Genomic DNA, 25,445 nt, shown 5'->3' with positions numbered 1-25,445 from the left:
TTTGATACTGTCACTTTTCGTGCAAAAAAAGTTCATCTTCCCCAAGTTACATGAAATTATTCAAAAGAGTGAAGTGTTGAACACATTGAGATTTTATGAAATTTGAAGATTTTTAGATTCTTATTCGTTTTCCTTCTTTCCTTCTGACAAAAAACTTTTTGTTTTACGTTTATTAATAAACGTTCCCTTATTGGACCAATGGAAAGAATCCCAAAAACAAAACCTTTGGTATTATCAATTAATAGCTATGTTGTTCATGGCTACGTTGGAAACAAATCAATAGTTTTCGCAATTGAATTACATGGAATTAATGTTGACCCATTAAATCTCATACAATTATCAAATCATTGTGGATATCCTGTTGCAAAAGGAAGTGCCCTTAGTGAAAGTGAGCTTAAAGCAATTTTTGATGACTTAGAAAAAAATGAAATTTCACCTAACATTACTCATGTTATCACAGGATACATCAAAGAAGAATTTATATTTAATGAAGTAGAAAATTTCCTTAAAAAGAACCCGCACGTTCATTATATTTTTGATCCTATTCTTGGTAATAGCAAAGGTTTTTATGTTCCTCAAAATGTTTTAAATTTCCAACAAAAATTATTACCATTAGCCGAAACCATTGTGCCTAATTCGTTTGAGGCTAAACAAATCACTCAATTACCGATGAATAATCCGATTGAATTATTAGCTATCGTAAAAAAGCTTCATTCATATGGTATTAAGAACGTTGTCATCAAAAACACTGATCAATTGTCCAAACGCTATGTGTTCTTTTCATTTGAAAATGGAAATAAACAAATTGTCATTGAAATGCCAACAATTTCTCAAAAGTTTTGTGGTGCAGGCGACTTGTTTGTTGGTATCCTTGTTGCTAATATGATTAATTTGGGAAACGATTTTGAAACTATTGCTATTCGAACAGTTAGTTCAGTGTTTGCTGTACTACAACGAACTAAAGAATTAGAGATGAGCGAGCTTGCGCTGCCAATGTCAGTAGATCAGATATTGAATCCAAAACTAATTGACAAAGTTATAGATGTCAATGAATTCTTGAAATGTTGAATATGATTTTTGTAAATTTATAAAATAAAGTAATTTTTTATTTCGTATCATTCTGTAAAATGCATTGCTGAAGTGTTTTTGGCTTATTTTGTCACCAACAAAATAAACGGCTTCCTATTTGATTAAACGGTTTTTTGTATAACGAGATTGACCAATTTATTCTTCTGGCAGAACAAAAATGACAATTAAATTTAAGATTCATCCTATTTTTAGGTGTATAATTTTTGTATTTCTCATGGTAATAACAAGCTCTCTTCCATGGGGATATTATGCCGGTAAATATTATTCTCCAATTCGAACAGTAATACCATTTTTTAGGTATGTCATCGACAGGTACATAATTAGAAATCCAAATCCTGTTTACACAAACCCAGCTCAAATATTTCTTGAAGAACCAGAACTTCGAAACTTAGCAATCCCTCAAACTGTGGGCGGCCCTGGAAATCAGAAGGTATTTGTTGTTGAAGGGATGGCACTTCTCGCATCATTAGTTTTAATTTCTTTGCCATTTACTGCATTTCAATTCATTGGATTTGTTGTTTCTCTCAGTTCGACATTTGGATATATTTTATTGATAGAAAAGTACGATAATATTCCAATTTTTCAGCAAAATATTGGACAATTTGCTCATTGTTTAGTCGCGATTTTAGGATTTTTATCCATAATTATTTAAACTTGTTATACATATTAATAAAAACCATTTTTATGCATTAAAATTTTCATTTTGTTTATTAATAAGAAATGGACAATGAAACTGACTTCCATGTATTTCATCATGACATGTTTTAGTTTGAAAAAAAAATAATTGATTCATTAATTGCTTATACAGCATGTTTTGGTGTGCAAAATATTTTGTACAAATAGTGTGAATGTAGATAATTTAGGTAAATATACTATTGCATGGTAAAATTTTGAGATTATTCATTTATGGGAACATATTCCTGAAATTTTCTGTTGCATCAAAACAGGTATCATAAAAACATGTATGAATGATGGTTTACAAAAATTTTTTTAAAAATTTGCATGGCGACACTTTATTGACGTAAAAAAGGGGTCTGAGCAAATAAAATTGATTTTTTAAATAAAAATATCTCACTAAAAATTGAATAAATGTTTTTAATAAAATATATCTTTCAAGATGATTATTTTAGTTTTCATGATTTTAAAATGAATAGATCTCCTATAACTCTGAATTACAAAAAAATTTAGCAAGATAATAGTATGACAAATAAATTACATTGGCCAAAATCAAAATTTTGATACGAGTCTTAATAATCAAAAAAAAAAAAAAGATAACAAATTTTAAATGAATCTAATAGTTCGACGAGATGAATTAAAAATTTCATTTTTTTCCACAAGTAATTGATATTTAAAAAACAAAAATACTGTTACACATTTTACTACAAAAGAATTAATAAATTATTTTTTGGTTCCAAGATATTGTTGTTTGAAAAGTGGGTTTATGTCTTAACGATACCCCAATTTTCTGAGATTTACGAATTTTTTGACTGTTATTGTTATTTTTTTCACTCAAAGACAGCATGCTAGTGAACACAAATCACACCTTTTTTGGTGTATCAGTTCCACCAAATGGAACTATTCCAGTAGAAATTCCTTATGGATTCTATTTACATGTTACTAATGCAACAATTGTTGATCCCCAGGATCAAAAACCATCTCGTTTATACGTGAAATCTCATTCAAATATGTTAGATAATGGTCAGAGCAAACTTGGTTTATTGACAACACTTGTTCCAAATAAAAAAGAGCATTCATCTTTCCATTATCAAATGATACGAGGATCTTTTGAAAATCAAGGGAATTGTCCTATCCATGTTTGTGGGTATTATATGCCTATTGAATTTGCAGAGCTTGAAGAAGAGGAAGAATCCAGCAATTAATTCTGAATCTAATTATCACTTTTTCTTATTTTTGAAATACGCATTTGCTTAACTTTTTCGGTTCAAATTTTACATACCAAAACATTTCAAAACAAAATTTTGGAAAATTAGTTCAATCATAATGTTTATAACGATTCAATTTTTTTTATATTTCATTAAATTTGTTCATTCACTTCTTATCGAAATTATAACATCTGATACGGATAAGAAGTTTCACTCCGCATAAGATATGATTTGATTCATATATTTGAATTACCAATGTGTACCTTTAATAAAAAATGATGTTTTTATCAATTCTGATTTTTTTGTTTCAAAATTCTTATTTTTATGTTTTTGACATTTCATCTATTTAGAATTTAATGATTTACTTTTTTCCTTTCTCGCCTGTGTGTTAACATGTTAACATGTGTTTCGCGCTGGCCATTTTTTCTATATTTCATGTTATCTGGAGAGATCCCATATATACTAATATGATTCCATTTTTTTGTTAATTTTTTTCTTTATACTTTGTTCTTTTATTAAAACAAAATTTTTTTTTATTTTTTAATTCTTATACTTATTATTCAATAGCAATTCATTTTTTATAAATTAGATATTTTGAATATTCTTTTAATATCATTACCCAAAAATTAGATTGGTGTTTCAACATTTTCATTCTGTTCATCAATCAAAAACATTATAATTCCAAATTCAGATACAACAATTGAAAGTTATGCATTTGCATCATGTTCTAATTTAATCATATTAACAATTGGATATGGAATACAAGATAAAAATTGGAAGCTCAGCATTTGGGAATTGTTATCAACTTCAATGTATTTATTATTATAAAGAGAAAGAACCATAATTGGTTGAAGTGCATTTTATAATGTTTCAACAAGTGTTATCACATATTCAACAAATGCGGACAGTAAATTTGGAAATTTAGATGTTGACAAATCATATACAGTAGGAACATTTGAACTACTTCCAACACATTCGTTTAGTCAATAGAATACATTTACAAAATCAAAACCATGAACCAACTCAGATTCATTTTCATTCTCAAAATTATATTCATTTAGTCAATCAAATACATTTTCTAATTCGAATACATTTACTTCATTACTTCAAAGTGATATTTCATTTTCATTATCATTTTCATATACATTAACAATTTTTTGATTACAATCAATATATTTTTTATTAATAAGAAACTCTAAAAGTTCATTATTTCCAGAAATCCAAATCGATTTGATTTTCAGAAAATCTATTGTGATTGGATTTTTCATCAGAAAATATTGTGTAAAAAATAAATTTCCATTTTCGATTGATTCGATGATAATTGCTTCATTCCATCATCAAATAAAAACAAAAGTAACAAAAGTACTTAATTATGATATCATAATTATTAAACTCTATACATTTTTTTCCTAATGCTACTAAATTTTTATTATTCTCTAATTTATTCTCATAAACATAATGAAAGATCATTTCAATGAAATTCAATTGCACATTTTAGAAAAATGATGAATGATTTTGTTTAAATAAATGAATTATATATATCTTCATTTCCACTTGTATATGCATATTGACTGGTGTATGTTATATCTGCATTATTCATAAGTAAATCTCTAAAACATTTTATTGATCCGAAAAATGCTGCATAACTAATAAATAAGACACCAATTAATTAATTAATGAATGTCTTTCAATTGTTTGATTATAATCAAATTTTGTTTGTGATGAAATTTCTTGAATTTTTTCAATTTCATTTCGAATTATTTTCGCAATTTTATTTGGATTATGTCCTTTTTCAATTTATTTCTTATGAAGTTCCCAATTATTTTTGGAAAGTTTAGTAATGTTTTGAAAGAAAACTTTACACGATGGCTAATTATAGAAATTTCTATAATATAATTTAATTCTTCAATTGGTAAATAATGCGCAAAATATATTCTCTTTTTATATTGACATATATTCGATTTAACGAATCAATTTTCGATCATTTTATGAAGAAGATAAAATAATTCTTCAGAAGAAACGGAAAGAAAACAGCAATGATTCTGTTATTCCGCTTTTCGACGTTTTTTTATTAAATATTCAAAAAATTCTTCATCGTGAATAACCAAACACAGATATAAAATTAAAATAAACCAACATGAAAAATCTGAAGTACGACAAGCTAATGAAACCTGTATTGTCATTCTTATTACAATTAAATTTGATATATTTATACCTAAAGTACAGTTATTTGTTGTTTCAACAATGAAGTAAAATCAAATATAATGAAAGTCCTATTTATTTAAGCTTACAAAGCAAGAACAGAACCAGAAATTATTAGTGTTTGTGCGATATAATATGTTGAAAGCACGCCAAACCTATGTGGCTTTTTAGATCCCATTCCCATTTCATACGCAACAAGGATCGAGTCAGAAATCACAAAGAAAATATATCCAAAGAGGCACATGAGATATGATGGGTGCGTGATAGGATACGTGTAAATTCGGGCAGATGCACATGCACAATTATAAAGAAGAAGGCAAAAATAACATGACGCAAAATAATCACGGATCTTTTGGAAGCGGAAGTGTGGAACAAAGATAAGGAGGAAAATGATTGGAAGTGGAAGTATGATCAATAGATCTTTCTTAGGGACTTGAAGCCAATGAATATGGAAATAAATGTTCAATAAAAGATGGCCTAAAGCAAAACAAGCAGCACCTATTGCATTAATAGAAAATTTTCTGGAAATAAGGCAAGCATCACCAAGCCATGTAAAAACAGCAAACAAGGTGATTTTATAATCTATTTCTTTTCCTAATTGCGTAGCAACAAAAAATGCTGAAGGAACAATCAATAATTTAGTTACAACGAAAAGTTTGAAATTAACACCAAACGTAGCTCCCTTACCAAGAATAAGGTTGAAAGAAACAATTATAAAGTTAACAACAAGTAAAATTATAAATGGGATAAAGTAAGGCCCAAATTCGATTCCTTCGAACATTGGAACCATACGATAGAGCTCAAAGCGGTTAAAAACATCACTGGGGTGTACCATAATAACCGTTTTTGTACGTATACGTTTACATTTCTTTACCATCCAATGAATGCAAATTATGACCAATTTGCACCTCTAATGAAGCTTGGATTATATAAATCAGTCGATTTGCTTTCTTCTCTTTCTTTTAATCAAAATGCTCCCGTACTTATAACAAAAGCTCGATCTCTATATAAATTATGTCAATATCATTCTGCAATAAAAGTATTAGACACAATAACTCGTAACAACTGCACTGAAGAAGAATTTAACAAAATCTTAGAAATTCGTTTTTTGTGTTATTTTCACATGCCAAATTCAGCAACTAATTGTTTAACATTACTTCCACTTCTTGCAAACAGGAAACTCACTCCAAAACTACATATCCTTGCTGCCGATGCTTACATTCTTCAAGATTCTGCTCGTTCGCCCAATCATCCTGCAATTCCACATCTTATTGAAGTATTAAAAATATATCCCAATGCTATTGAACTCGTAGAAAAGCTTTTATCCGTTGGTGCACCTGTTGATGAAATCATAAAACAAATTCCTCTTGGTCCAGTTCATTTATATCTTCAATCACTTCAATTCACATATAATTCCCAATATCAAAATGCCATTAATTGTTTACAAAAGATTCAATTTCCTCATTGTTCGGTTCCACCAGTTTGTGTTTTGAATCAAATTTGTCTAAATGCATATCAACTTAATCAAATAGATTTATTTGACATAACTGCAGATTTAATACCAAAAGATGACCTTACAATTGTTGACATCCGTGCGGCACGTCTTAAGTGTCTTAACAAACGCGCCGAACTTCATTTATTAGTTTTAACCGCTTTAAATACCGATGAAAACAATTCGAATTCGTGGATTGCATTTTCTTACTATTTAGAGATGACTGGCGATGCGCAACGCGCGATCCAAGCCTCTCGTAAAGCAGTTATACTTGACGGCAGGTCAAAAAGAGCTTATATGCGACATGGCGATCTTCGAATGCGTCGAAATGATTATCGAAAAGCTTTGACGTCATATTTTAAAGCTCTACAACTCCAAGAGTCAATTGATACATATTCAGCGATCATAAATTGTTGTTGCTTATTAGAAGATTGGCAAACCGCAGAAGTTTATGCAGTGAGCGCTCAAAAATTATATCCAATCGACTCCGTAAATGGTCCAGAAGCTTTAAGCTTAATGGGGATGGCTTTAAGAGGTCGAAATCCAGAGAAAGCATTTGCGATGTTGGAACTTTCTCTCCAAAAAGCGCCGGATAATACGGACGCATTGAACACTATGATCGACATGAAATTAAAAGAAAACGATTTCGAAGGCGCAGAAAATATATTGGAGAAATATAAAGATGCGAATGAGTTCTTTTATTGGCTAAAATTAAGCGAAATATACGGAATGAAAAAGGAATTAAAGAAAGCGCTCGAATACATCACAAACGCTCTGCAATTGGACCCTGAAAACGAGCAGGCAAGAGAAATGCAGTCGCAACTCGAAATGCTAATTAGGCATCAAAATGATTCATTTTTCGGATCGGATGAAGAAGATTCGTTTTCATTCTAAAATAAAATTGTATTTTCATATATTAATTTTTGTTTTTCATTATGAAGTTGATAAAAAAAAATATTTTTTACTATTTGCATTATAATTTTTTTTTTTTTTCAGCTGGAAACAAATTTCAAAATGAGTAAACTTTTTCAGTATAAATAGTTGGAAATATATTCAATTTTTGCTTCATTTATTATCAAAAAGTCGCATGTTTTCTGTGCTTAATTTGCCAAATCATAATTTTAAAAATATAAATAATCATGCAACTAGAGACAGAAAGGCTAATACTAAGGCATTGGAATATTGATGATGCAGAATCTTTGTATGAGTATGCAAAAGATCCAAGAATTGGTCCGTCTGCAGGATGGGAACCACATAAAAGTCTTGAGGAAAGCCGCGAATGTATTACAACAATACTTTCTTCAAAAGGGTGTTTTGCAGTGATACTTAAAACAATAGGGAAACCAGTTGGTTGTATCGAAATACATTTCAATAATGAATTATATGAAGAAAATGAAGGAGAAATCGGGTATTGGATTGGTGTTCCATTTTGGGGACAAGGTTTAATTCCGGAAGCAACAAATGAAATGCTACGTTATGGATTTGAGGAATTACACCTCAATAAAATTTGGTGTAAATATCACGATGGCAACATAAAGTCCAAAAGAGTCCAAGAAAAAAGTGGATTTGTGTATCATCATTCAATTGATAATGATTACAATAGCCGATTAAATGAATACAAAAAATGCCATGTTTCAGTAATGACCAAGGAAATGTGGGAAAATATGTCAAAATAAAATAAAAATTACATTTTTAAAAACAAACAATGTTTGCTCTTCCATCTTAATGAATTGTGCTCACTAAAGATTCGTTAAAACCATTCTTTAGCAAAAACGCTGGAGAAAAGCTGAATTTTTTTAGTTGCCAACATTCTCGTTTATTGTGCATTTTTTGACACCTTGTTCATCATTTGCACGTGTCAGAAATTGCAGCGTTGCATTTTTTGGCAATTTTAATCGTTTTATATTGAAAATTGAATACACAATTTTCTATGGACTTAACACATCATTATTTTTATGGCTGATTGCAAGATAGTTGTTTTTGGGTCAGGTGGTGTTGGTAAATCTGCACTAACAATTCAATTTGTTCAAGGTTATTTCATAACTGATTATGATCCTACAATTGAAGATTCATATCGAAGAGTTCTTCTTGTCGATGATCAAAATGTACAACTTGATATTCTTGATACTGCTGGTCAGGGTGACTTTGCACCAATGCGAACTTCTTATATGAGACAAGGAAAAGGATTTATTATTGTTTATTCCATTGATGATCGTTCATCCTTCGAAGAAGCTGAGGAATTCTATAATGATATCATAAGAACAAAAGGAACAAACAAAATCCCAATAGTTATATGCGGGAATAAATGTGATCTTGAAGACAAAAGAGTAATAAGCAAAATCGAAGGCGAAGAGCTTGCAGGTAAGTTCGGTGCATCTTTCTTTGAAACTTCTGCATTGTCGAATCTGAATATCGAAGAAGCATTTGTTACCCTTGCTAGACAAATTGTTTGTCAAAATTGTCCTCAAAAAACTCAAGAAGAGAAAACAAAAACTAAACCTAAGAAGAAGAAGAGTTTCAAATGCAACTTAATTTGATTCATTCAAATAAAAAAGCGCGGTTTTAATTTGTTTCCTTTTTCAAAGAATAATGGCTTTATTCGGAAATCAGGGGGACAGATCCCTATGGAGGTCAATTTTTTGATAGTTCAAAAATTTTACTCATTTTAAAGCTATAAACCAATTTTTTATCATAAAAAAATTATTATTAATGCATATTGTGTCTCATTACCATTTTTCTTCTGTTTGAGCTCACTTAAGATGCTACAGCATAGTGTAATTAAAGTGTTGTCATCAATAATTCCCAGACATTACTTTGAGATAATGAATTTTAAGAAAATCTAAATCGAACAAATAAATGTTAATAATATCATTCATGAAAATTATTGTTATAAAAAATTGTCATAATGCTTAAACGTTCTTTCTTGAAACGTTTCGGAACGTTTGACACATATCACTTTTGTCACTTTTTTTGAAATAATTATTTTCTGAAATTTGTGAGTCCGGACTCTCAAATTTTTCTGACAGCGGCGTTCATTCAATCCAATAAAACATGAAAATCGACTAGTTTTCTCATTTTTTTCTCATTTCAACCACACAAACGAGTTTCTTACTTCTCATCCATATTTAAAATGTGATGTTTCTAAGTTATTTACTTAAAAAAAAATATTTTTTTCAATGAAACAAATAAAAAAGTGACAATGTAATTGGTCTGAAGGGGTGATAGAACCAAAAAGTGGTTTTTTTCAATTGAAAAGTTGTCAGATATTTAACTTTTCTATGCATAGAAAAATTGAATTAATAAATAACTCAAGTTATTTATGGAACCAAACTCCGAAGCAGCAAAGTCAGCCCAAAAAAAAAGGCCACCAGTTCCGGGTAGCCACCAAGCACAGAATCTACCAAAAACTCAATTTTCTGGCACGGCTGGTATACCTCAATTAAATTTCCCACAGAATGCTCCACCTCTTGGAGGTGCTCCACCATTAGCTGGCGCCCTTCCAAAAACACAGTTTTCTGGACAACTTGGTATTCCTACAAGCCTTCAAATCCCAGCAAGCAATCCTTTGTTATCAAAACCTTTACCACCAAGACCCAAAAACCAAGCAGCTCCATTATCTCTTCCTAAGCAAAATGATTCACAAGGTTCTTTTTTCACTTTAATGTCTCTACCACAAACAAGTGTTATGTCATTAAACCCATTTACGTCTAGCCATGACAAAGGACACGCCCACAGGAAGAAACATAGGAAAGTAAGGAAAGTTGATGCCAAAACAACAGATTTCTCCAAAATGCAATGCCCACATTCATCTTCAATGCCTCACAGTTCTCTTATTCAATCTCTTAATCCATTTTCTGGCGAACAATCTGATGATGACAATAGCATGAATGATCTTGGAATTTCAATTATCAATCCAAATGTTAATCCAGTTGTTCTTTTTTACAACATATTAGACATACATGGCGAAACCCAAGATGAACTAGAGCGTTTAAACACTGCTGTCTTCATGGAGAAATCAGAATATATTGGAGATAGTACACAACCACAAGCTGCCTCCTTTAATCAACTTATCCTCTTCCTTACATCTCCAGATTCGCCCAACATTGAATTTCAAAAGATGTTTCTGATGACATTTTCATCATTTTCAACACCACCCAAACTTCTTGCTGCTCTTTTGACTCGTTATTATTGCGACATCACAGTTCCCGAGTCCAATATCAAGTCAGAAGAAGAGCTTAAACAAGTACGTGTCCGTGTTGTCCGTATTTTATCATCATGGTCTAAGATGTCACCAAGCCAATTCACAGATGACATGATCCATGCCTTACATGAGTTCCTTAAAGTCATTGAAAACGATCCTAATTGCAAGATGCAAGTTAACGTTCTCTCATCGTCTCTCGACGGTTTACGTGGCAAAGAAATCAAAACCGTCAGAAAAACCTCCGTAGCCGCTCCGCAACCGATTATCGGCGATGAACTTCCCAAGACGATACTGGACGTTGACCCAGTCGAGCTCGCGAGGCAAGCATCCATACTACACAACGCTATCTTTTGTCGTATTGGCTCGTTAGAGTTATTGACAATGATTTGGGGCACTAAAAAAGGAGGCTCCCAAAATGTCGATGAATTAACTGAACACTTCGATATGTTTTCGCGATACGTCCAACTAACTGTTATCCAAGGTGAAGATGTGAAGGAAAGAGCTAAAGTTTTCAAACATTGGGTCGAAACAGCAATTGCATTTCGCGAAATGAACAACTTTCATGGAGTCTTTACAGTTGTCTGCGCCTTAACGCATCGATCTGTGTTGCGTATGAAGGAAACAGTGAAGGCATCATTGAAATTATTAGCAAGACCAATGAAGAAACAATATGAACAGCTCGTAGAGTTATGTATGTTCCAAAACGATTTCCATAACTATCGCGAGGTTCTCGAACATGTCCACTCAAATGAGCCATGTGTCCCATTCATCGGAAGTTTACAAAGAGATTTAATATACGTACAAAACTCATACCCGAATAAGATCGAGGGGTTGACAAACGTCCAGAAATGTCAAGCATGCGTGAGTTTGTTGAAATTGGTCGAAAGATTCCAAAACTTGAGATACCAATTCCAGGAGGTGAAGGAGATACAGGAACTGATAACAACATTCCCCGAGTTACCAGACACAACTGAAATGATGAAGTTGTCAATGGAGAAGGAACCGAAAAAGAAATAAAAAATTGTACAATTAGAAATGTTTTTGTTGCTTACCGCCAATGCGCAATGCGGCTCTTTCTTTTGGTGTTATTTCTCAGATCTCAAATTGAAATTGCAAATCGTTATCGTGCGTTCTGTACGAAGCACTGACTTATGCTCTATATAATGATGTGTACCATTTTGAAATCTCTTTGTTAAATTTTTTCCATTGATAGGAATTAGTGCCATATGAAAAAAAAATTAAATTTGATGAATAATTTCATTAAATTTCTTCTCAACATATATATTAAATTAAAAGGATCTTACTATATGATAGCACAAATGATTGATCAAAATTGAATTGATGCGAATATTACGAAATTCGAAGCTAAAATTTTTAATTTAATTCGTTAAATTATATTCTGAAATTTCACAAAGCAGATTTTTAAATTAGGTATTTTGATAAAATTTATTTGAGAAAAATCCAAAATATTCTTAAACTATGTATCCACTAATACTTACTTTGGCCCATAAATGAACAATCCCCATCAGTGATTTTTTCACCTTAACTTCTTTTAAAAGATGAAAAGTTCAGAAGTTGATTTTTACTCCCGAAAAAACGACACTTTTTTAATTCTGATTGAAAATTCAACAAATTAAATCGTTATTACCTGAAAAATCATATCGTTATATCGAACGTTAAAAATAATACGTTACAAAATTTAGAGACTTTGTTTGATAAAAAATATGAAATGGATTCGAGCTTAGATACGCGCCCCGTTTCTGGAATGGTTGGCCAAAAATGTCTTGGGTATTGCGTTTGGGGAGATGGTAAATTAGTAAGAATTATCCCAAAAGATCGAGATGAAAATTGTATTGGACCAGGAACTTATAATTTAAAAGACCCAGAGTCAGAACACAAAGGAGCTACAATTTCTCCTTCGTCAAATCGTCTTTCATTTTTAAACACTGATCAAGTAAAATATCGAGTTGGTCCTTCAGACCACTTTTCTTCAGAAACAAACACTAAATTGCCACATAAAATTTCCGGTTCTCATAAAAGTCTTCCATCTCAACCATTAATATCTGGAAATCTAACACATAAATCATGGGTTTCTCCTTTGCCTTCACAAACTAATATACAAAGACGATTCCCACGCACTAACTTCAAAAAGACAAATGCAACTCGCCAATTCCTCTCAAAACAAGAAAGGGATCTTTTTAATTTATCACGAATTGAGATAAAAGATAACAAACCAACAGAATATGAGGAAACTTCAGCAAAGCCAGAAGCACCTCAAATGAGTGCATGTTTCAGAAGTGATCTTCCAAGATTTGCTGAACCAAATTCAATAACACCATCTCCATGTCAATATAACATTAAAAGCCAATTTGGCACAGGCAACAAATTTAGTTTTAGCCCATTATGGATTGATATAGATAAAGAACCCCCTGAAATTACTCCTGGGCCTGGTGATTACGATCCATATAAATCAAATAATGGAGCACCCCGAAAGCCGATCAAAACCGGACGCGGGTACATCGTTTCCAAAAAGAATAAAAAACAAAATACTAAGAAGGTAAAACCAAAAACGCCTTCACCAGGTTCTTATAATATAAAAGAAAAGGATACAAAGATGCCGATTTCAATTCATAATAAAGATAATCTTCCATATAATCGATGGTATCAAAATTCATCAGAAGCACCACCACCAGGTTATTACAGAATAAATGAAAAGAATAAAATCGTTGGCGGTGTGATATCTCGTTCAGCAGCCAAAAAACAAGAACAAAGAAAATTAGAAGATGAAGATGAAGAAGAAGATATTTCATTACCACCACAACATAGCGGCTTTATAAAGCCGACTTATAATTTTAAATATAAAACATCAATCTCAAAATTTAAATAAACTGTTTATAATGTTTTCATAAGTTTTAAATATAAATTTTTTTTCTTTGTTCAATAAATTAAGATGTTCACTAACAAATTTGTTGGCTTAAGTTTATAAATACCAACATATCCAAATTTGGTCTGCATATTCTAATTATTTCAAACAGCACTTATTTTAGGACATACAAATAGTTAACAAAAAAGAATTGACATCAATTTTTTATAATTATCTTAAGATTATTTAAATAAAAAACATGTAATTACATTTTAAATGAGGATGTGTTTGAATATAAATTTGAAACAAAATGAAATTTCGTCATCCGGAATCAGAAATTTTCATCAGTTTTCGCAGAAGAATCTAATAAGGATATAATTCATAAATGAATATTTCGAATGATGTGATTAGATGAATAGAAATCTTTCTTGAAAGTATTCAGCCATGCCATCATCAAAATGTATCGGATCAAGCAATATGTTTAGGGAAAGGTAAAGGAACTCCTCCAATGATCGGAACCTCTCAGTAAAATTAATTATAACAAAATTTAGTATTTCAAATGTTTCAGTTGATATTCCTTAACAAAAAGAAAACATTGTAAAGTTTACAGCATTAAATATTATTTCAAGAACAATAAATATATTTGTTCATAAATGAACTAATGAAATATGAAAATAATTTTTATAATTTACAACATTTATTAATTAATTTTTTAATTTTATTTTTTCATCCGAAAAAAAATCAAATCAAATCAAAAACCACTGTATTCGATGCCTTTTTTGGTTCTAGTAATGTATCAGGGGTTAAATTTGCTGGAGCTGTTATTTCGAGGTTTAAGTTTCCGTTTTTATTGTTTTCTGTGTTCATCATTTGAATGTTTATAAATTGCTGATCGTCAATCAGCTCAAACATTTCATTCGGCTGTATGGATATCGGCTCAAACATATCATTGTTAAGATCCTTTTGGTCGATTTTCTCTTGTTTAGATTGCTCTGTACCTAAAAGATCTGTTTGCGATGAAGCCTTTTGAGATGTGTTATCACTAATCGATTCAAATAGGTCAGAACCTGAGGTATCTCGATTAATCGATATGCCACATGATATTGGTTCAAACATTTCATCATTATTTGTAATTCTTCTTGATACGATTTCACTATCTTTGTTCGATATATCGCTATCGTCGTCAAAAGTGACGTTGTTGATGGGCTCAAACTCATTAAAAATAAATTTGGGCTTATTGAGTTGTATTCTATTGCTTTGAGGAGAGCCAATAGGCTCAAATTCAGGTTGAGTTTGTGATAATATGAAATCTCTAGTATCTAATGAATTATTATCTATGGGACTAAATTCAACACTAGGATGATCATCACCCTGAAGCTGACTAAGAATAAAGTCGTTATGATCAATGGGACTAAATTCCACAATCGGTTTACTGTTTTGAGAATCAAATGAAATAGGTTCAAATTCAACTTTTGGTTTGGGTTTCGCAATCGGACTGAACCCAAGAGTCCCATTCACAAGGGTGACTCTATTTTGGTTCCTTGGGGGCGAAAATTGAATTAAATCATCAACATTATTTGTGCTATTAACTGTGGGATTTACTTCCATAGGAAATTGATCAGTGGAATACTGGACTGTTGTTGGTGATAATGGCGTTGAAATAGGAGGTCTTAAATCAATTTCAAGATTTGGATAAAGTAAACCAGACATAAACTGTGAATTGTCTAGCTCAAGCAAATCTGTGGAATGCGTCTGTTTCTGTGGAATTTCATTCCATTCGATTAGATCTTCTGATAAATTTATTAAAGAAGTTAGATCTTTTTGCTGATCTTTGGAAACTTCTATCAAAGGATTTGGAATAACCTTCTCAAGGCCTAAAGTGGAAGGAAGAACAAGTTGTGAATTTGATACCAAATGGTTATAAATTGAATTTGCTAAAATATGGATTTCATTTCGGTACTTTGATTTTGAGCCACCAAAGCTTAAAAGCGAAATTGATTCAATTTCTGGGATAAATGATTGTGCGTAAGATAAAAATTTATCATGTGCCAATTCCAAGCATGTATACAAAACTTTTAAGCATCTATATACAACAGAATCATCGTTTCCGAAATTGTCTATAGTATTTATTATATGAGTTACAATAAATTGGCATTTTTCTGCATTATCTGCAATTTTTAAAAGACTATTAATTGATGATAAATTTGAATTTTGTGCAGAAATGTCGTCAATTGTTTTCTTAATATGATGCGATAATGAAGAAAAGTTCGGATTTGGTTTGGACAATTTGATTTTGACAACTTCGGCACGCGTGTAAACTATAGAAACAAAAAACTTACATAAAAGTGACATTTTATACAAACAAACCTATTCAAATGATTCCGAATCTGAATCCGAAGAAGAAAAATTAACTGAATATTGTAAAAAGGAGCTCTGATTTGTAGTTCTTATTCTTCCTACTGCATGTGGTCCACTACTTCTTATGGTAACAGATGGAGGATCTTTTTGATTTACTATATCTTCTTCAGCGACTTTCTGTTGTGGTTCATCTTTTTTAACATCATCATCATCAATTTTTTCTTTTTCTTTGACTTCTTCTTCTTCGATATTTTCATCAGAAATATCATCAATTTTTAATTTGTCATTATCATGAACATTTTCTTTGTTTTCTTTCAACTTTTTCCTAATGAACAACAAAAATGCGACCAATCCAACGATAACAATCAGCTCAATTACACATAATACTATCACAACGATCAATGCTGTTGATGCGTTTGAAGCATCTGAAATATTTTCCGATGAAATTCCATCAGAAGAAACATTTGCAGTTTCATTTGTTGATATATTTCCCGGAAATGATCCATTAAATATCACACCGAAACATAAATCTGTCATATATTGAACCAATTGTAATGTTTCTGGATTCGCAACAACAGATAATCCGTCATTAGTAACATCTATATCAATGACACAATTAATAAAAGTAATTCTACCGTCATTTGTTATTGGATGAAACATTTCTATTTCTGCTGAGTTATTTACGAAAACGCAATTCGATAAAGTACCGACATCGACGAAAGAAATGAAATAATTTCTTGCGCTATTGTTAACAAAGTTAGCGCTATCAATAGTAAACATAGATGACATATAAGTTGAAAGTTGTAATACTGTTAAACCACTATTATTAACACATGTCCATGTTTGAAATATTGAATTTGTTGAACTTTGTTGTTGTGTTAAATATATATAAACTCCACATCCTTCATTGATTACATTATTAGATGTAGTATTAATGGATTGGATAGAAATTAAAGGTGACATTATATAAAATGTGGATGATGAAAATGGTGAATTAGAATTACAATTATAAATTGAAGATGTCGTAATACTTGTAGATGACGTTGTCGAAATATAAAATGATTGTCCATGACCATGCGCTGAACTTTGCGTAAAACAACATCGAGTAATAAAGGAAGTACTCGAATATGAATAAATGGAGCCACCTGATGAGGCTCCTTGTAATGTATGACAATCAATAAATGTACTTCCCATAACTGTAAGTTGTTGTCCCGAAACATAAATAGCTCCTCCATTTGTATATGTTTGAGTTGAACAACAGGAATAAAATATACAGGAATCAATATAAACATTTGAGCTATCTGGAAATATGGGACGTGATGTAAATGTTTCATTGATAAATTGTGCATTAGATTCGGCTATTATTGGAGTTCTTAAAATATTGGAAAATTTAGATGACAAAATTGATACTGAATTTTGTGATAATAAAAATGTTGAAAAACTTTTGAAAAATTGAACAGAACGAAATGATGAATTAAGATTTGTTGCAATAAATGGTGAAGAGGATAAGATATTTGATAAAGAAAGAAAAGAAATTGTAAAATTCATGTTTTTCTAAAACGAATTACATAACATTCATACACATTTTTGTAAAGCATACAAATCCTTTAAAAAAGTGCTATTATGCGACCGTTAGTAGGCATGAGATTAGACCCCCCCTATGATTATTTAAAAAAATGCCAAAAAAAATGAGTGGTCTTGGAAACAAATTCGACAAATTTCTTCAACTTTTCTTAGAAAAATCGAAAATCAATGTTAATGAAAGGTATGTTTTTATTCGTTATTTGATGTTTTAATATCAAATTTGTATTTATTTAATTTTTATTGTCAAAATTCTAAAATTTGCAATAGGTCATGGTTTCTTTGATGTTGCTAAATTACTTCTTCAAGGGATCGATATCAATGGAAAAGATATTTATTGTATTATTTTAAAACTTATTTCAATTATTTGATAATTCAAATTAATATTCAGAAATTGTACAAACTATTTAAGACACTTCTTATGATTGCATCTGAAGAAGGTAACAAGGAACTCGTGAAGTTACTTCTTGAACAAGAAGGAATTGATATTAATGCTAAAGATATTTATTTGTTTTCTTTAATATTTATTTTAATAATTTTATATTTCAAAATAATAATTGGAAATTATTTAAATTAATTAAAACAGCACTTATTTTAGCATCTAAATATGGTCATACAGAAATAGTTAAATTACTTCTTGAACAAGAAGGAATTGATATTAATGCTAAAAGTATTTATTTGTTTTATTTAATATTTATTTTAATAATTTGATATTTCAAAATAATATTTGGAAATTATTTAAATTATTTTGGACAGCACTTATGAATGCATCTAAAAATGGTCAAACAGAAATAGTTAAATTACTTCTTGAACAAGAAGGAATTGATATTAATACTAAAAATATTTATGTACTTTATTTAAAATTTATTTTAATAATTTTATATTTCAAAATAATATTTGGAAATTATTTAAATTATTTTGGACAGTACTTATTTTAGCATCTTATAATGGTCGTACAAAAATAGTTAAATTACTTCTTGAACAAGAAGGAATTGATATTAATGCTAAAAGTATTTATTTGTTTTATTTAATATTTATTTTAATAATTTGATATTTCAAAATAATATTTGGAAATTATTTAAATTATTTTGGACAGCACTTATGTGGGCATCTAAAAATGGTCAAACAAAAATAGTTAAATTACTTCTTGAACAAGAAGGAATTGATATTAATGCTAAAAATATTTATTTGTTTTATTTAATATTTATTTTAATAATTTAGAATTTCAAAATAATATTTGGAAATTATTTAAATTATTTTGGACAGCAGTTACGTGTTGCAGTTGGGAAAATGCATTTAAAGTCATCCGATTATTTGCAGACAAAATGGAACAATAACTTTTATAAATAGGGAAATGAGTGATAAGTCAAGGTAATAAATCTTTTGAAGCCTTCTAACTCTTTTTACAAGCTTTTTATTCGATACCCGAACTGTGGAAAGCCTTGTTTAAATCTTTTAATACAGATTTTTTTTTTTTTTTGAATGAAAATAATAGAAAGATTTTGGGCTAATGAAATTTACACTAATTTAAAAATTGGAATATCAAATATGAATAACTATATTTTGCAAATGAACATAAAGTACATTTTCAATTTTAAAGTATATATTTTATTCTAATAATCAGTTTATGCTGATGTTTTGCGTTGTTTGGGATGAATAACATCAAAAAGTTGCATTTATGGTACTCACGCAATGGAACAAGTTCCCATCTAAACAATTATTTAGCTCCAATGATATCATTTTTCACTCTCTCAGGAGTTCATTTGAGTTTATCAAAAAAAATAGGATCAGTCAACATCAACATCAACATCCCCCAAAATTTCCTTCCATTGCAAAATCAACTACACGAACCTTTACTAGTTTTGTTTTTCCCTAACCTCATCATGAAGCCTTATTCAAATTAAGTTTTAATTTTTAGTGCTTAAGTCAACGATACAAAAATTCACTAATTTACTTCGATAAACAATTTAAATTAAATTTTCTAAGAAATATTTCGCTTCACACAAAATTGTTTAGTTTACAAATGCAACATCAAATTTGATGCATTAACCAAAGAATGGAACATTTGTACTTGATGGCGCAGGCGGAAGACTTGTCGAAGTCATTGAGTTGTTCTTCTTTCTCGGCGTATTCTTCGGGAGGTCCTTTAGATTTTCCATGAAGTTACTTTTAGCCTGGTAAAAGTTTCCTTTGTTTTCGACGCTAATGTTCTGTGCCAATATATCAACATATTTCCCAATGTTTGAAGTCAATCTCAACAACACTTCTTCAGTTCCACCCCAAGAACCATTTAGATATCTAATACAATTCGATCCATTAAATCTTCTATATGCAGCCAGAAAGTTTAAAACGCCATAAAGAATTGCTAATCCTGATCCATATGCTGTATAACATACATAACCATTCACAACATTCTTTTCAGGAACTATAAATCCGCAAACTTTCAATATCTTAACAGAGAAATAACTAAAGTTATTAGGCAACACTATAAAATCAGCAACATTTGGATATAAATCAATGATATTCGGTAAATTGGTCTTAACACCTTCAGTACAACCAAACGCAAATATACCAGTGACGATTTTACCTCCTAAGGGATCTTCAATAACTGTACCATTCGGCGTATCTAATGTTTCATGCGATGGCATTAATGCTTTGACATGTCGTAATTGACTCAATGCTTTTTTCAATGAGTCGGTTCCTAATGTCGTTTTCACTTCTACTACACCTAATACATAGTCCGCTAATATTGGCGCAATGACTGAACCTGTTGCATCAATTGTTAATTTTGGACATTCATCATTTACGATTACCACGTCAAGTTGTCCGGTGTTATTATTATAGGAATCAATGATTTCACCAGTTGTAACTCTAAATCCGGGTGGTAAATGTGATGATAAAAATAACCGACAAAATGATTCACGATTAGAACTGTCATTGTTTGAAACATATAACTCTATGTCTGATGCTCGTGCCATTGACATTAATATATCCGCTTGTGCTTCAAAATGTTCTTTTAATGGTGGCGGCAAATTCTCAGGGAAATATTTCGAAAGGTATTTCTTAAGTGCATTATTGATATCTGTGATCTCAAAGAAGGTATGTAACACTATTTTCCCTGGCAATAATTTATCAAAATCTCTTTGTAATGAAACAACAACAATTTCCACATTAGAACCGTTAATTCTCTTTGCTATTTTGTTCATTTCTTCTTCATCTTTCGGTGACTTTGTTGGTGAAGAACATCTTGGAATAGTTGTAACCATTGGTTCATTTTGTATGTCAACTTCTCCTTGAGTTAACGTCGAATGTAAGTCATGATTTGATTCTAATGAATGTTTAATTGCTGTAGCCGCTGCGCCTTTAGTTTCTTGATGGTCGACCGTTAGCACCTTTTGGTGTGTCAAATCGACGTTTTTATCGTCATAAATTTGAGTTTTTGAACGGGCGTAAAAAAACGATCGAGTGAATATCGTCAGTGAAGGTAACATCTTCTTAATGAAAACGTTCTCTTCCTCGGTGAAGTCTGGCTCATCCTCTCGTAACATGATGACTAAGTTCGGAGAGCTGAGTGTGTTCACGAGTCCAGGCCAAAGTGATAATTGTCGAACGTTATTTATTGACTCTTTCGAAATGCAACAAAATTTGGATGTCTCTAAGACAAATGGACACTCACATTCCCACGAGTCATATATGATGATGTCGGCTTTCTGTTCGGCACAAATGATTGATTTTCGAACATCTGATGTGACATAGATACAAAAAGCGCCTGCTTTCCGATATTCTTGAATTTGTAGTTTGCAAAAGAAGTCGTCAGGAATTGGCGTGTCTTTAAGAAATTGATAATGTGGTCCATCATTAAGTTTTAATGTATCGCATTGAAAATCAATGTTGGTAATCGGTATAATAATACCAACAAGTCGCCCTGCCTTCGCTAGCTGATGACAAAAATATCTGGCTATTTGCGTTTTCCCAAGTCGTGGTGATATTGAGCTCACAACAAATAATGGTTTGAAGGAACGTATTGGGATATGCTTAGGTGGGGCAAATTCAATACGACATGTTTTAGTGGACAAAACACGATTAATAATGGATTGAGCTTGAACAATAGATATCCCACTTTCTTGAAATAAACATTTATCAACACGCTCTTTTTTTATAACTTGCTCAAGTTCACGAAGTGGGTAAACACGAATTGTACAATATGAAGAAGAAAAAAATTTGATGGGCGGTTCTTCTGATTTACAATAAATAAATCCGACAACATCCAAACCTTCTGAATAAGTGCACGAACGCCAGTGAGTATGAAGAATTTGAAAATCACAGCCAATAATTAATGATCTTTCGTTTCTTGTCATTATATATTCTGTGAAATGTGATGTGAAATGATTGGCAATTTTTCAATCGAAAATTTCTTTTTATTGTAAATTCATTCATATGAACAACATATGTTCTGATAAAAACATTATCAAATTTGGGGCTCACTGCTGTGAAAATACGATTCCCCACCAACAAATTGGCAATGATCCCAATATGAGCTGTATCGTACTTATCGTGTTAATTTTCTGAGTTGCTCACAAAATATTCTATGAGTTCTTTGTTTTATGTTAAAGAAACATTTATAAATTCAACATTGGATATAGGATACAAAGATCCAAAAAAGAATAAAATTCCACATACTTACGATAAATTTACAACACAAGAGGATCAAAATGATGGTTTAGTGCCAGAAGAAGAAAGTTCAAAAAATGCTATTGACTTTATTAAATGTTCGTTTAGAGAATTACACAAAATAATAGAAAGCCCAATTTACCAAAAAAAAGATTTACTTCTAACACTAAATTTAATCCAAGGTCGGCTCGAAACAATACCAAAGAATAAAATGTTTTCTTTATTTTCCAATAATTTTTTCCAAGAGCTCATTCGGCATTGCTTAGATAAGGATAGAGTTGATGAAGGGAAAGCTCTTTGCATTTTATTAAAAGAGATTTGTGATGTCTTTTCAAATCATCACCTCCCATTTTCTGAAGGATCGCTCCGTAAGATTATAGAATTTGTCACACTTATAGACCCATGTTCGGTAACTTCTTTAAATCTCCTTATGTTAATATCAAAAAAGTATCCAAATCGATGTATTCAATTTGAGCATATTTTTTATCAAAATTTTCGTAACGAAACAATTGAAATAATTTCCAAATTCATTTACTACGTAATCAGATTTGCAATTATGATTCCTGATTTTAACTTTTCGCCAATGATGGAAATAATGTTCAGAATTTTGGGGCGCCCCAATATAGATGCGAAGATGACCGTTTACGCGACGATAAAAGTTGTTTTAATTCAAAAAGTCCCGTTTTTTATAGAAAACTTCAAAAACGAATTTTGTCTTAAACATTTTTGTGATATGCGAAGATCTCAACTAAATTGCATTACTATACTTGGATGGGAATTAACAGGTTTAATGATTGAGTTCATTGATGACCAAATTATTACATCAATTGAATATCTTGATTTTCCACTTATGAACGATTTCTTATGTAGAGATAACAAGAACTCATATAAAGTTCAAAATGCTATATTTAAGTTTTTAGGAAATGCTCTTAAAAAATGTCCTTCAATGATTGACATCATATTAGAAAATGAAAAAAATCCAGACTCATGTATTTTAACGCCCTTATTAAATTGCATTCATTGCAGCATATATCAGGTGCGAATTTCAGCGCTCTCAGTTTTATTGGACATTTTAATGAGCGCTTCCACTTTTCAATTGAGAATGATCGTACCGGATAACGTTATCGAGGCACTTTTTAACCACATTCTAACCGTCGACGATACAACAGAGCTAACGGTCGTCCAGTGTTTGATTAAAGTTGTTGATGCTTACAAGTCATCAGAACTTGGTTACAAAATGGTAGAAATTTTTGATACACTTGGAGCCCAGGAATATTTAGAACCTTTACTTGATTCTGAAGTAGTTGCAAATGATGCAGAGATTTTGTTTGGCCTTGTTTATAAAAACGGGTAAAATATAAATAAAAATAAAAATTATGTACTCATGAATGAGGAATGATAATTTTGTTGAATTTGTTTCGAAATAATTATTGAATTGAGAAATCAGCATTTGAACTTCACTAAAATGATATTTATCTTTTTTAGTTTCCAAAAATTAACTGCTTAAGCATTTGCTTAGTTTAAATAGAGAAGAAGTAATTAAGTTAAAAACAGAAATTTTGTTTATTCGTTCATTTTTAATTCAGTTGTTAATACTTTTCCTTGTTTCAGCAAAAAAAGTATTTTTTCTTTATTTGGCCAAATGCAATATGACGAAACATCCATATTCAATTTAATCAACATGAATGTATTTTCCAAATCGAACACGTCACAGCAAATCAGCTCTTTGTTATCATTAACGAAGCAAATGTAATCCGAATTATTTTTTGTAAATGTTTGCAAATTCCGAGCCTTCCCTTTAATTTCAACTTTCGAAATCACAACTCCATCAATAGTCAATGTCACTAATGCATTATTCGTTAAACAAACGATGAATCCGAAAGAATTTGTAAATAATATATTTCGAACATTTTCCATTTTGATCACATTAATAACTTTCTGTGTTACTACAGACACAATTTTAATTAATCCGCTATTTGTAGAATACACAACAATATTCATTTTTGAGTTCGAAATCAAATTTTCAATTTTTTCATCGTCCGACCAAATAAACTTTGAATTATAGGGAAATTCACTCAAGTCACTCAAAAACAAAACAGAGTTGTCAATTGTGTATAAAATGTCAGAGTTAAAACTACAAAGAGAAGAAACGCAATGCGGCAAAACGAACATTTTGTTTTTGCCATTAATATCTACGTTACAACCGATATAATTCTGGATGATTAAAATAGAATTATGAAGTGGACAAATCAAAAATTGATTTCCATTCATAAAGTTTGTAATAGAATCAATTGTTTTAAGGATATATTCACCATTAAAAGACTTTGTAATTGTAAATAATTCGATAATATTTTGAGCATTTATACAATAAAATGATTTTTTGGAATTTGATAAAAACCGACATTCTTTAATTGAATTTTGTGTGTTGTTAAATATAAAGTTCTGAATATTTTTACGTTGTTTTTGAGCATTTTCGATTCGAATTCCAAAATTAATTTTGATCCATTCATTCAACATATTTTGATTTTTAGGATCTTCTATTTGTTTTCTTAAATTATATATTTGAAGTTTATTTTCATTTGTAAATTTGAAATAATTTTGTGGTAATGAAACTTTAGTTAATTCGATTTCTTCGCCTCTAAATATCTTAGAAATGTTTAAATTATAATTTTGTAAATCAGTTTTTTGATTTAATATAATTTGATTATTATCATCGAATAAAGGGAAATAAGGATAAGATGAAGAATTATTGAAAGAATTTCCATTTATAAAGTTTAATGCTAAAATTAAATCGAAATTATTAATTTTTCCATTTTCTTTTTTATAAATTATTTTATTCAATTCAACGTTTCTATCGGTCGCCAAATTGAGAAAATTAAATTTTGCCAATTTATTTTGAATGTTTTCTTTTGTGCTTAACAAAATTGAATTGCAGCCGTTATAATAAATTTCCAATAAATTTTCATTTAATACATAAATCTTATGAATTAATTTAATTGGAATTCGAATTAAATTTTTATTTTCTAATGAAATATGAATTTCATCTTTAAACAAAGAAAACAAAGAATTATATTGTCCGAAATATGTAATTAAAACACAAGAAAA

At 30.4% G+C, this 25,445-nt stretch overlaps 8 protein-coding genes across 8 annotated transcripts; 5 read left to right on the top strand and 3 right to left on the bottom strand.

Moving 5' to 3' along the window:
- Positions 1 to 198: 198 nt before the first annotated feature.
- Positions 199 to 1,068, top strand: GO595_001096 (pyridoxal kinase; the record flags this gene model as incomplete). The annotated part of the gene is made up of 1 exon (XM_067913701.1): positions 199 to 1,068. The coding sequence occupies one exon, from the start codon at positions 199 to 201 to the stop codon at positions 1,066 to 1,068; it is 870 nt and encodes a 289-aa protein (XP_067778714.1).
- A 4,191-nt stretch (positions 1,069 to 5,259) lies between these two features.
- GO595_001095 (yhhn family protein) lies at positions 5,260 to 5,955 on the bottom strand (the record flags this gene model as incomplete). The annotated part of the gene is made up of 1 exon (XM_067913690.1): positions 5,260 to 5,955. The coding sequence occupies one exon, from the start codon at positions 5,953 to 5,955 to the stop codon at positions 5,260 to 5,262; it is 696 nt and encodes a 231-aa protein (XP_067778713.1).
- Positions 5,956 to 6,087: 132 nt separating this feature from the next.
- Positions 6,088 to 7,560, top strand: GO595_001094 (TPR Domain containing protein; the record flags this gene model as incomplete). The annotated part of the gene is made up of 1 exon (XM_067913679.1): positions 6,088 to 7,560. The coding sequence occupies one exon, from the start codon at positions 6,088 to 6,090 to the stop codon at positions 7,558 to 7,560; it is 1,473 nt and encodes a 490-aa protein (XP_067778712.1).
- A 1,061-nt stretch (positions 7,561 to 8,621) lies between these two features.
- Positions 8,622 to 9,203, top strand: GO595_001093 (small GTP-binding protein; the record flags this gene model as incomplete). Its single annotated transcript, XM_067913668.1, has 1 exon — positions 8,622 to 9,203. One exon carries the CDS (start codon positions 8,622 to 8,624, stop codon positions 9,201 to 9,203), a length of 582 nt encoding a protein of 193 aa, XP_067778711.1.
- Positions 9,204 to 9,985: 782 nt separating this feature from the next.
- GO595_001092 (RasGEF domain containing protein) lies at positions 9,986 to 11,884 on the top strand (the record flags this gene model as incomplete). Its single annotated transcript, XM_067913657.1, has 1 exon — positions 9,986 to 11,884. The coding sequence occupies one exon, from the start codon at positions 9,986 to 9,988 to the stop codon at positions 11,882 to 11,884; it is 1,899 nt and encodes a 632-aa protein (XP_067778710.1).
- A 712-nt stretch (positions 11,885 to 12,596) lies between these two features.
- On the top strand, positions 12,597 to 13,754 carry GO595_001091 (uncharacterized protein; the record flags this gene model as incomplete). Its single annotated transcript, XM_067913646.1, has 1 exon — positions 12,597 to 13,754. The coding sequence occupies one exon, from the start codon at positions 12,597 to 12,599 to the stop codon at positions 13,752 to 13,754; it is 1,158 nt and encodes a 385-aa protein (XP_067778709.1).
- Positions 13,755 to 14,471: 717 nt separating this feature from the next.
- On the bottom strand, positions 14,472 to 16,082 carry GO595_001090 (uncharacterized protein; the record flags this gene model as incomplete). Its single annotated transcript, XM_067913635.1, has 1 exon — positions 14,472 to 16,082. The coding sequence occupies one exon, from the start codon at positions 16,080 to 16,082 to the stop codon at positions 14,472 to 14,474; it is 1,611 nt and encodes a 536-aa protein (XP_067778708.1).
- Positions 16,083 to 19,714: 3,632 nt separating this feature from the next.
- Positions 19,715 to 22,027, bottom strand: GO595_001089 (Uncharacterized protein; the record flags this gene model as incomplete). The annotated part of the gene is made up of 1 exon (XM_067913624.1): positions 19,715 to 22,027. The coding sequence occupies one exon, from the start codon at positions 22,025 to 22,027 to the stop codon at positions 19,715 to 19,717; it is 2,313 nt and encodes a 770-aa protein (XP_067778707.1).
- Between the last annotated feature and the right edge of the window lie 3,418 nt (positions 22,028 to 25,445).

This window comes from Histomonas meleagridis, assembly GCF_020186115.1.
Source record: "Histomonas meleagridis strain 2922-C6/04-10x chromosome Unknown contig_12, whole genome shotgun sequence".
In the NCBI taxonomy this organism is placed as follows: Eukaryota; Parabasalia; order Tritrichomonadida; family Dientamoebidae; genus Histomonas; species Histomonas meleagridis.
The sequence above is the reverse complement of the archived record's forward strand: the minus strand, read 5'-3'. Positions and strand labels throughout refer to the sequence as shown.